The following is an 11,309-nucleotide window of genomic DNA, read 5'->3' on the forward strand; positions in this document are numbered from 1 at the left end:
TATATATATATATATATAGATATACATACATATATATACATACATACACACATAACACCTACTGCTGAAATAAAAGACTTGCCTTGACAGCCCTTTATTTGCTGCCCCGCTTCAAGTTTGATATTTAGTCTTTTCTAAAAAGGCTCTCATTGTATGTAGGAGGAAATTTGAACATGTGCATTAAAACTACTTTTATTGTCTTACCTAAATTCTGCCACATGCTGAAGATCTCACAGCCCATCATCACCCTCATGTCGCCATATCTGCATAAAAAAATATGGTTAAAAACGTGTGCCTGCTGCAGGTACTGTAAATACAGAGAGAAGCAGTGAGAACAGCCTGTTAAGTAGTCGATACAGTACACTTTCAGTGTGTGTAACCGTTTTGACAGAGAATGGGAACAGGACAGGATGGCTTTTTGAGAAAGCATGGCCCAGTATTGGCCAGTCGCAACAACACATCAACACATGCAGCAACGAATGCCTAGTGTGTGCACATACGCATTTGCAAACAAACAGAACTTACTTTTCTAGTATCTTCTTCCTCTTGGAGGGAGAGAAGGACTCCAGCTGAAGACAGGGCTGGTTGATAAATATTACAGACAGATAGAAGTACGAGTCCCACACCTGAAAATGACAGCAAAAAAATTGCATTATCTCAATGCTGTGCAAAAACATCCTCCTGCAACTTGACCTTTCAGGGAACTCCGGCAGAAAACCTGATAATATGTCTATTCAAGTAAAAGTTTTCAGTAGTAACAACAGTTGTTAAATTCAGTCACAAAAAAATATATAACACTCCTTTAAACACCATCATTTTTCACTAATTCTGTTGTCTGCCTTAAGCGTTTAGCTCTGTTAGCTCTGTTTTATGTTTGTGTCTCTGTGAAGGCTTTTGTTTGTGTGATGAACAAAAAAGTTAAGTTTGAGTATAAAAAAGCACTGTAGCCTTGCATGCGTACACACACATACAAACACACACACATACAGTGCTGCCTACCTTGTAGTCAAACTTGTCATTGAGGAAGTTTTTCCTCAGAGCATCAGACAGGTAGAGGACAGTTGTGATGATGACACTAAGAGAACAAGAGAAAGAAAGGAGGAGGTGGAAAGGGTTATTATGTTAGCTTGTAGGAAAATGCATCACCATGAACTATTGACAGGCTATTCAACTGGCCCATTTGTGAAATGTGTACCTTCCTAATCTCCAACAGATAGTACAAAGGTGAACTGAAGACACATTTGCAATTACATCCCATAATGACAAGGGCCAAATATAAAAACCCAAGGGAAACACAAAAACGAGCAAAGTGGCACTCTCGTCGTTGTGAAGTTCAAGTCTTCTGAATTTAAAGAAACATTTGTGAGTTAGAGTCTGTGGTGGATACAAGCATTGACCTTTATGCATCAGATTGATGCACTGCATTTGACAGTGTCCTCAAATGACAAAGTGCATTATCCTTGGATTCACTCTCATTTCATCTGAGAGCACTACATCAGAATTCCCCTACATTTTCAGCAGATAATAACTTAACAATAATATTTCTTTGGATGTCGACAATTCAATATTTTACTCTTCTCTTTGTCTTTGTACTTCCACCTTCCAGCTGAAATTATGTAGTAAAAAGACATCACATTGTATTACTGAAGACAGTTGACCTTTTAAAGGAGAAAGGTGGAACACGCTGTCTATGAAGAGAGACAAAGCTCTACATACACTTTCAGCAGATGAAAGCTGTCTGACGGTCTGTCTGTGTGTGTGTGTGTGTGTGTGTGTGTGTGTGTGTGTGTGTGTGTGTGTGTGTGTGTGTGTGTGTGTGTGTGTGTGTGTGTGTGTGTGTGTGTGTGTGTGTGTGTGTGTGTGTGTGTGTGTGTGTGTGTGTGTGGTCTTACTTGTTGGTGACCAACCGCATGACGGTCCAGTCTTTGGGAAACATTTCTGGTCGGATTAGGATCCTGAAGACCGTGAAGATCTGAAGAAGAAAGTCCTGGAACACACAAACAGATGCAGCAGACATGTATTATTGGAAAGTCGAACCAATTGGGTCAGGCTTGGTCCTAAATTCCAAGCTTGTGCAGGATTTCAAAACTGTCTTTCTCGGACTATCTCTCTATGGTACTGAAACATTTAAAAATCAAGCTGTGTGCATATCACTCCCTTGTACACTCAATTAGGATTTAAGACACATACTGTCATCACGCTGACATGTATTTTGTTACATAACTGTAATTTAAACATTTGTAATCACATTGGCAGGGATGAAGAATAGCATTGTGGGACCTTCAATGGATTACAACATTTTAAATCCACTGACAGTAAATTTACAGAGAAACACAGATTTGTTTCTGGATAAATGTAAATGCAAAACACTGCATTCTTTAATCTAAGGATTTGTGTGTAACATGGAATCAAATGCACTCACTGCATGTCTGTCTCCATGGTGCTAAAACAATGAAATACAGTGTCTCTCAGTTTAAATCTATTTTATTTATTGTCACATTTCAATTTTTTTTCCCAAGTCGAGTGGTTGCTCAATCTTTTCCAGACAACTACTTTAAGATACTTATGATAAAAATGCTCGAAATAAAGCAGGAAAAGTGTGCTCTCAAGCAAACGTGAGCATTTTACTTCTCTACTTTTTCTGACAATCAGCAAATTTATCTCTCACTGGGAAAAGGTGGGACCCCTTTAACTATCTCTGTCTCCTTTTTTTTATGTTTTCCGTCTCCGTTTGTAGTTTGTAACCTGCTACTGCTGACCTTGTAGTGCAACCCCCATTGCATGCACACATTTGTAAAAGTAAACATGTAAGCATACAAATAAAGAATATTAACATAAGTGTGTATATGTTTACACACATTTCAGAAATTGCAGTGGGTGAGGCACTTGTGGGAGAGTGGAAAGTTTATAAAAACCTTTAGAAAGTGACTGAGAGAGAAAGAGAGCTAGAGCGATGTCTCAAAGCAGTTAAGAAAAACAATATATATATATATATATATATATATATATATATATATATATATATAAATAAGTGGAAGAGAAGAATTGCCACAGACAGATGAGAGAGAGGAGAGAGAGAGAGAGAGAGAGAGAGAGAGAGAGATGGACATGGTGGCTTACCCTCAGGGTGTCTTTGCTGCTGATGCCTGCAGCAGTTGTGGTAGTGTCTGTCACTCATTGTGCAGAAGGGCCAACAAACAAGCCACAAACTCCCCGACAGGATAGAACACAACGAGAGAGGAGAGAAGGAGAGAGGATGAGGAGAGAGAGAGAGAGAGAGAGAGAGAGAGAGAGAGAGAGATTATTTTAATGCTGTGGTATAACCAGGGACATCTTCAGGCAGGTCTAAATTACTAAATGAATTATGTTACTGTGGTTTGAAACATGTAAATTTGTCATGTCAGAGGCATGGCAACTAGTGATGGTCAAATGAAGCTTCGCAAACCACTGTCCTAATTGATCTTAGATGGCGCTCTCTGTCAAACTCAGAAAATAAAGACAGGGGTTTGCAAAGCTTCACTTGACCATCACTAATGGCAACATCAACACTGAACCATGGCGCTCTTGCAAAGGAATCTCTTTTATATTTTTTGTTACAGGAACTAGGAAAGGAAGCACTTTGTTATATTGTATTCCATTTCGAAACCTCTATTGACATCCATGGGAAAAGGAAAAAAGCTCTATCACAAGTGGAACAACCTCAGCTTAAGTCTCAATCATTACACAATGATCATTATGAAGATGTCATTATTATCCGCTTCAACACTCCCTTTTCATGCTGTTGTATTAAATCTTAATTATTGCCATTAATGTTAATAATGTTAGCAGAAATATAATCGCCACAGCAGCAACTCAATTTTAAATCTATAATTACTCCTGCACATTTAGTCCCAAAACAATTTACAGTTGTACACTCACTCACTCACTCACACACTGTACTGTACACGGTAAAACACACATACAGTGACATCCTGGAACTGTAGTCTCATGGCAGGTCCTGCAGGCTGGGGACGGTTGCTAATTTCCAGGATGGTTCTCAGTAAAACTCCCAGCAGGCTCTCCACAATTAGCTCCACCTCTTCTGAGACCACCGGCTCCTACACAAAGGACAAAACACTTGGACATGAATGACAGGCAAAAGGGAACACTTCACTTTTACTTTATCAACATATCCAAGACTTAAAATGTCATGGTGAAATTTGAAAAATGACTCCATTTTACCTCTCAAAGTTACCTGAATGTTCCCTTAAAACAAAAGGTAACTAATTTGCATTCTACTTGAGTTTTTCTGACAACTGACGTCATTCTGCCTCAGATCCAAAGCCTTCAATCCTTAACCTATAATCTTACTTTCATCACAATTTTAATGAGTCTTGAACTAGTAGGTATGGGCCCTAATACGGAGTTTCAAGGCAAAGAGCAACATTTTCAAACTTTATATTCACAGAGAAAAAAGAGAAAGGAAAAGAATAAAAGAAGATGCAATACAAAGGAGAGGGAGACAGTTCAAGATTAAAAGAAACTCAAAGAGAGTGGAGGATATACTGGTGTGTGTGTGTGTGTGTGTGTGTGTGTGTGTGTGTGTGTGTGTGTGTGTGTGTACATCTCCCTCTTGTATCTACATTGGATAAGACAGACAGGTCTTGGACAGAGCGATAATGAGAAGGAGCTTCAGACTGGCACATTGGCTTCCACTGCTGTCACTTCCCCTTAGGTGGTGCCAGTCTCTCTATGTGTGTGTGTGTGTGTGTGTGTGTGTGTGTGTGTGTGTGTGTGCTAGTGTGTATGTGCTAATATGTGTCCTACTGGGCGCCTTTACCACTAGCGGTCCTTCTGCAAGTCAGGCAACCCGAGCTGCTACACATCAAAGTGACTGCCATTTCGACAATGCCATTTCTAAATTGATGGTTCATTACTGAACTGCACGGCTGCCAATGTCCTTGTTACTAAGACTAATTGACCATATACACAACAAAGCAATCTGCTATTGCAATGTATTGGCGAGGACACTGCTGCAAGACTAATTCCTTTAAAGTTATTTTTCAGTTATTATGGTAGTAATTCCCCCTCTACAGTCACACTGTTTAATAATAGCAAAGCAAATTAATTCTAATTGTATAAAGTCACTTCATCCATAATAAAATGTACAAACCACCTACTGATTTGCTGAAGTCGAATGGATGTAGGGGGCTTGTATAATGGTAAACCAATTACTACTGTAATATTTACCGCAGTGCCATTCTCCTCCTTCTGGATAAGGGAGAGCATGCTGGTGAGGATGCGGGCGCACATGACCAGGTCTCTCTGCTCCTGCATGTGTGCCTGGAGGATACGGAGCACCACCGGCAACAGGATGCACCGTGACTCTGCAACACAAACACACACAGTCATTTGTCCCACATCAAAGACATAATGATAAATAAAGAGTGAACACAACAGAGACGAACAGGGAAAATACACCGACCATCTGTGGCTGTATTAGTTTTTGTTTTACTATTATGAGCACACAATGTTTCTTGTGTGTTTCTGTTTAATCAAAAGTTTCTCAAGGGAAGTCTTTGTGTAACGTTAATATGATTTGCATGAGGGATTTTTTTCATGCCACATGTACCCTTTGGGAGCATGCTGGAAATAAAACAAATGACAGTAATTTGCTAGAGTGTACAGCCTTCATTAAGAACAACGTAATGACATGTAGTTAGGTGCACTGTAGGGTAACAATTAGTCAAGGTGTGTCCTCAAATGACTGCACTGCAGGAGTGCACAACCACTTAGTATAATATGGAATAATAGCCTGTTTGTACATGACGCAAGACAAATATACAGCGCAAAGTATCACTGATTGTTGTCTACATTTTGCAGATGGATCTAGTGGTTCAAATCTGTTTGTTTCCCTCTGTGCTGTTTATTTTCCTTGTGTGTTCATAATCTGTATGCAAGGGCTTTTTGTATTTCTGTTATTTGATCACAAATGTTTCAGTGCTGGGCTTTTAATGTGTTTACAAGCTGGAATTATGTGTGCACATCAAGCTGTGTATCTGTTTGTGTAAACAATTCTTTACCTGGGTTAATGTAAAGCTGGCTTTCCACCGTCTTGGCAATGCACTGCAGTTTGACAGCCTCCAGGCAGTCAGCATGGACAGCGGTGGGCAGGGTGCCCAGCGTCTCCCTGACAAAGCCGGCCACCTCACGCACGGAGAAGATCTTCAAAAGCTCGCCATATACTGCTGGAAATGTCCGCAGGAACACCGCCTAGACAGAATGGGGCAATGTTCAATCATTTGGCTAAATCGAACAGGCACTATGAATCCATTATCGCAAACAAAATCCTCAAAGACTGGAATCACTTTGTCGAAAGTTAAAAACCAAAAGCATTCAAATAGAAATTCATATGTAAACGAGAATTTCAAGATATTATTCAGTAGTTTAAATACAATTTTAATTAAATCAGCATTGTATAATGTATCTCAATCTAATAAAGGCCTCCATTCTCACAGTGATGTGGAGGTCCTGTGAAGCTCAATGGGAAAAACTGGTAATGACAGACTGTGTTCAATCCCTCCGGGGGGTTGGGTTAAAGACTTAATTGCACAAAAGGCAACCATAACACAATAGTTGTTTTATATTCATATTCGCCTGTGTTAACAGAGTGCTCTTTTGTTGGGAAAACAAAGGTAAATAGCCACTGTTGTGCTATGAATCACTGCCCTACACTGGATTTGGTTGGTAGCAGGCACTCAAGGATTATTTGGACTCAATGTAAGGGCTACTCCAGTGGGATTGCTGTCAGTTGCTTGTTTCTAGCTCTCAGTCTGATGCTCTTTCTTCCTGTCAAGTTCTGTCAGATTCTCGCTGCACAATTGAAAAATAAAGATTAGAAAAATCTAGAGAGGTGAGTCACTGTGTCCCTTTTTCTATCATTTTTCCAGGAAAGCCTGGCACAGGATAGAAGCCATTTTTCAGCATCACTTCTGTTCACTGATACAGGTGCTGTGTAATTTTGACAAAAGAGCAGTTCAGATGTAGAGCAGCCTATTATAATATAAATCAGAGGGTTTCTCTACCAACATGGTGTCTAGTCTACTCAAACAGGTGTAATAAAAACATAACACAACTCCTATTTTTGTTCTGAATTACCATAAACACATTCAATATGTTCTAATTACATGTTTTCCTTATAATCTGTATAATTGCTCTGTGCATGACATATTTGGAACATAATAACTGGGTCACTGTCCAGAAACAGACGTTTAGAGAAACTACTAATTACGCAATTGTTCCCTGAGGCAAATTCCATCTGTGCAGAAAAACATAATGACAATTACCTTATAAATCAAATGATATTAAGCCTGGCCTGCATCTTCTCACGGCTAGTGTGTTGAGTATACAGATTAGCGGAGATCAGGAGTCAGTGGATGGGTAAAGTGAAGCATTGCAGACAGCATGAAGAAGGCACAACAGGAATAGCTAATGTTACATTCATTCTTGGGGGCATCAAAGTGAGGTGAAATAATCACAAAGCAACCGGGGGGTTTAAAACAAGACAGTCAGTATCTTGCGTCAATTGTTCAAATGAGCTGTGAAAAGAATACATGATGGAGTAATTGAAAAAATTGAAAAGATGAGAACTTTCCTTGCTGAATGTTCAGGGTGAGGCAAAAAAAGGAAAAAAAGTATTAACATAGACTACTTGAATGAACACACACACATTTATATGCAGGTTTTGTGTGACTTGAGTGCTGAGAGCGTCCTGGTCGATAAAAAGATGGCATGACTCTAATGGACTAAAAGAGAAGTAAGTGGACAAAAGAGGCAAGTGAGAATAAAAAACAGACAAACAAAAGACAAAAAGAAATGGAGAAGGCAGATGAAAAAAGAAGAGATGGAAGCAGATTGGTTCTGGCGCGGCCGAAATGCCGTTATGTCCCCACAAGTGTGCACAAATATGCACAAAACCACACAAGCTCCTGTTTCTTGTGTATAATTAGAATTATCCTTGGTGTCTTTAGCTTGTTTGTTTTAGTTGCTTGTTCAAAATCAGTGACGGTGGCTGCCCTGCTGTGCAGACCTCCCAGCAGAAATGGAAAAGCTGCCGCAGAATATTTCTATTCCGAGTCCAGACCCTCAGGCAGCGTGAAATTCAATTACAGACAATTTCTCACCTATCACAACTACATTAACAGGAGTCTTTGAGAAAGAAATCAGAATGTGGTGCAAATACTGTATAGACAGGCACAAATTTAGAAATTCACATACCTGTACAAGAAGACATGTAAATGCATGTCACAGACTTCTGAAAGCACACACACGCACGCACGCGCACACACACACACACACACACACACACACACACACACACACACACACACACACACACACACACACACACACACACACACACACACACACACACACACACCTGTGTTTGTGCGACTGGACTGGTGCTTTTGTTTTCTTGCGAGAGGAAGAAACGGATGGACATGAAGAGCTCGTGGATGCAGACTCGGAACTCCTCCTCGTTCTGGCCTCCAGTGGCCAATGAGAAGAGCCGGCGGGACTGGATAATGTACTTGAAGATGTACTCGCTGGCCTGGAGGATAGAAAGAACAATCGTCGTTTAGCAGCTGTTTGGTGATTAGGAAAGCCCAGCAAATCCGACTTCCCTTCCGATGGAAAAGGTTAAAGAAGGATGTGGCGTTAATTTTGCCCCTGATGCATTTTCACACACACTTCAACATTGATCTTTAAGCAAAAGTGGTGTTTAAATGACAGAACAGATTACTACGTTGATAAAGTCATTTATGAAGCAAAAATGCGTAACATTTGCAGTTTTTTTTCTGTTTTATGCCTCCGTAAAAAGAAAAGAAAAAAAAGGGAAAGAAATATATATAAAATTTGACTTAAATAGTATGGAGTTTATCAAGTGACCTGCTTTTTTCTTTATTAGGAAAGTATTACAAATTTGTCTAAAGATAAACCGATTCACATTGTTGCTCCAAAATGAAACCTGTCTAAAGAAGGTGCTCTAAAAAACCTAATAAAAGATATTCTATAGATCGCTCATACTGTAGAAGGAAACCCTGCAAACACATCTGCGGTGTACCACTCATTTATTATTTACTGCATGACAGAGTAACATTTACTTCTGGTGCAGAATGTATTCCGTGAATGATAAATGGGAAACCACAGTACAGAAGCAGCAATGTGCTTCTCTGACGCCGCATCTGCATGAGTCATTAAAATAATGTGATGTGGATTAGCAACACCAGAGGCACTGCATTTCTGCTGATTAAAATTGCATGCAGCGTAATGGATTGAGGAGGGGAATAATGAATGGTGGCGCAATGTATTTGCTGCTGTTGGTGTGGAATAAATTACAAGGAGTGGCAGCAAGAGGGAGAAGTTTGTTTGTTTGTATTTCTGGATGCATCTGTGTTTAATTGGGTTTAATTGTGTATGTGTGCATATGCATGATTGTGTGTCTTTTGAAAATGCAACTCAGTTTGCCCTGTCTGTGCATGTGTGTGCTCTACAGCATATGCCTCACCTTGAGCACCTGCTGTATGTGGTCCTGATGTTCTGCATCAACAATGCGGTCCACATACCACTTCAGCACTTTGATCAGGTCCCTAGAGAAAAACACACACACACACACACACACACACACACACACACACACACACACACACACACACACACACACACACACACACACACACACACACACACACACACACACACACACACACACACACACACACACACACACACACACACACACACACACACCCCAAGCTACACTTTTGAGCTTCTCACACTGGATTGAGCAAATAAAGATGATGCAATGCAGTTGTTTTTTTGTTTTTTTAAATCACTTCATACATTGTTTAAAACAATTTCAGAGATTCAATACTTCTTCATAAATACAGCTTATTCAAATGTTACATTTCATCTCTGAATGACGGACAAATTCAATAAAAAATACTTTGTTGTTGGTACCAGTTTTTAAATTGCTGGAGTTTAAAATAAAACTGTTCAAATTGAAGCGATACTTCCACAATAAAATAGTAATATATAATAGTATAGTAATATAACAGTAAGCTGTGCGAGAGAATGAGAGGATTTTCTCTTTTTAATAAGGATTGGATGACATATTGATTCCCTATTAATGACCTAAGACAGGTATAATAACTACGTTAATTATTAAGGTGTGACACTTTGAATGAAACAATATCACAGGTAAAAAATGGATTTGGCAAAAGCTTTCTGTGTGGGTGCATGCAAAGACTAAAAAAATTAAAATTAAAACCGCAACAGCACGAAATCTTAGCAGGTATATATAGAGTGTGAATAGGACAGCCAGTGAGAACGGCAGGTTGTGAATACATGTGTGAATGGTGGTGTGTGTGTGTGTGTGTGTGTGTGTCTGTGTGTGTGTGTGTGTGTGTGTGTGTGTGTGTGTGGCAGAGAAGGAGAAAAATTAGGAGATAGCAAGCAAAAGTGAGCACAATTTCCAATTTCACTTATCATCAGCCAGGGGGCACCATAAGCATTTCATCCACACTTCTGTTGACTAAATCACAGCACAGAACTGCCTCTCAGTCACTGACGTCAGTTGGCCTGTCTGCATGCCTGCTCATGTGATACAGTATGTCATTAGAATACAATACAAGGAGGCTGCACTGCTGAACGCTGATAGGTGCTGCTGTAGCCCTTAGCAGCCACATCTTAAGAAATGGGGGCTGAAATGTCATATACCTGTAGGACAAAGCTCCGGCAAAGTGGCTCTCGATGTAGGTGTCCATAACTGGTTTGAAGTGCTGGAATTTGCTGTCCTGCAGGAGGTTGATGATATGGACCTGGAAATGACAGGGAAATACATATTATGAAACAGTATTCCTTAACATTGAAAATTAGTTTTTGTGCAACTCTGTTTTTCCCCTTGTGGAGCTTTCATTTATTTCACTATCATATTGTATTTATTCTGTGTCAGTTTGTTCCAGCTTTTCAGTGAAGCTGCATGATGAGTGAAATACTCAAACTCAAGACTGCATGTTTTCACCATGCTATCAAATGGAAATAGTTAAGTAGTAGCTCAGTCAGAAGGGGAGTTGGGTTGGGAACCGTGGGTTGCTGGTTCAAGTCCCCATACTGACCAAAGTATGGTGGTGGACTGGTAGCTGGAGACCAGTTCACCTCCTGGGCACTGCCAAAGAGCTCTTGAGCAAGGCACCAACCCCCCAACTGCTTGTGGTGCCTTTCCACGGGCAGCTCCCTCACTATGACATCTCTCCATTAGTGCATGTGTA

At 40.0% G+C, this 11,309-nt stretch overlaps 1 protein-coding gene across 1 annotated transcript in view; it reads right to left on the reverse strand.

The window, feature by feature from the left end:
• Positions 1-11,309, reverse strand: part of dock4b (dedicator of cytokinesis 4b) — a 124,153-nt gene that overhangs the window by 37,958 nt on the left and 74,886 nt on the right. The window contains 13 exon segments of the mRNA XM_032505199.1: positions 205-263; positions 526-626; positions 1,000-1,075; positions 1,893-1,987; positions 3,121-3,148; positions 3,150-3,179; positions 3,181-3,209; positions 3,957-4,097; positions 5,230-5,366; positions 6,063-6,252; positions 8,420-8,590; positions 9,548-9,629; positions 10,759-10,859. Of these exon segments, the coding sequence (XP_032361090.1) occupies positions 205-263; positions 526-626; positions 1,000-1,075; positions 1,893-1,987; positions 3,121-3,148; positions 3,150-3,179; positions 3,181-3,209; positions 3,957-4,097; positions 5,230-5,366; positions 6,063-6,252; positions 8,420-8,590; positions 9,548-9,629; positions 10,759-10,859 (1,240 nt within the window).

This window comes from Etheostoma spectabile, chromosome 23, assembly GCF_008692095.1.
Source record: "Etheostoma spectabile isolate EspeVRDwgs_2016 chromosome 23, UIUC_Espe_1.0, whole genome shotgun sequence".
In the NCBI taxonomy this organism is placed as follows: Eukaryota; Metazoa; Chordata; class Actinopteri; order Perciformes; family Percidae; genus Etheostoma; species Etheostoma spectabile.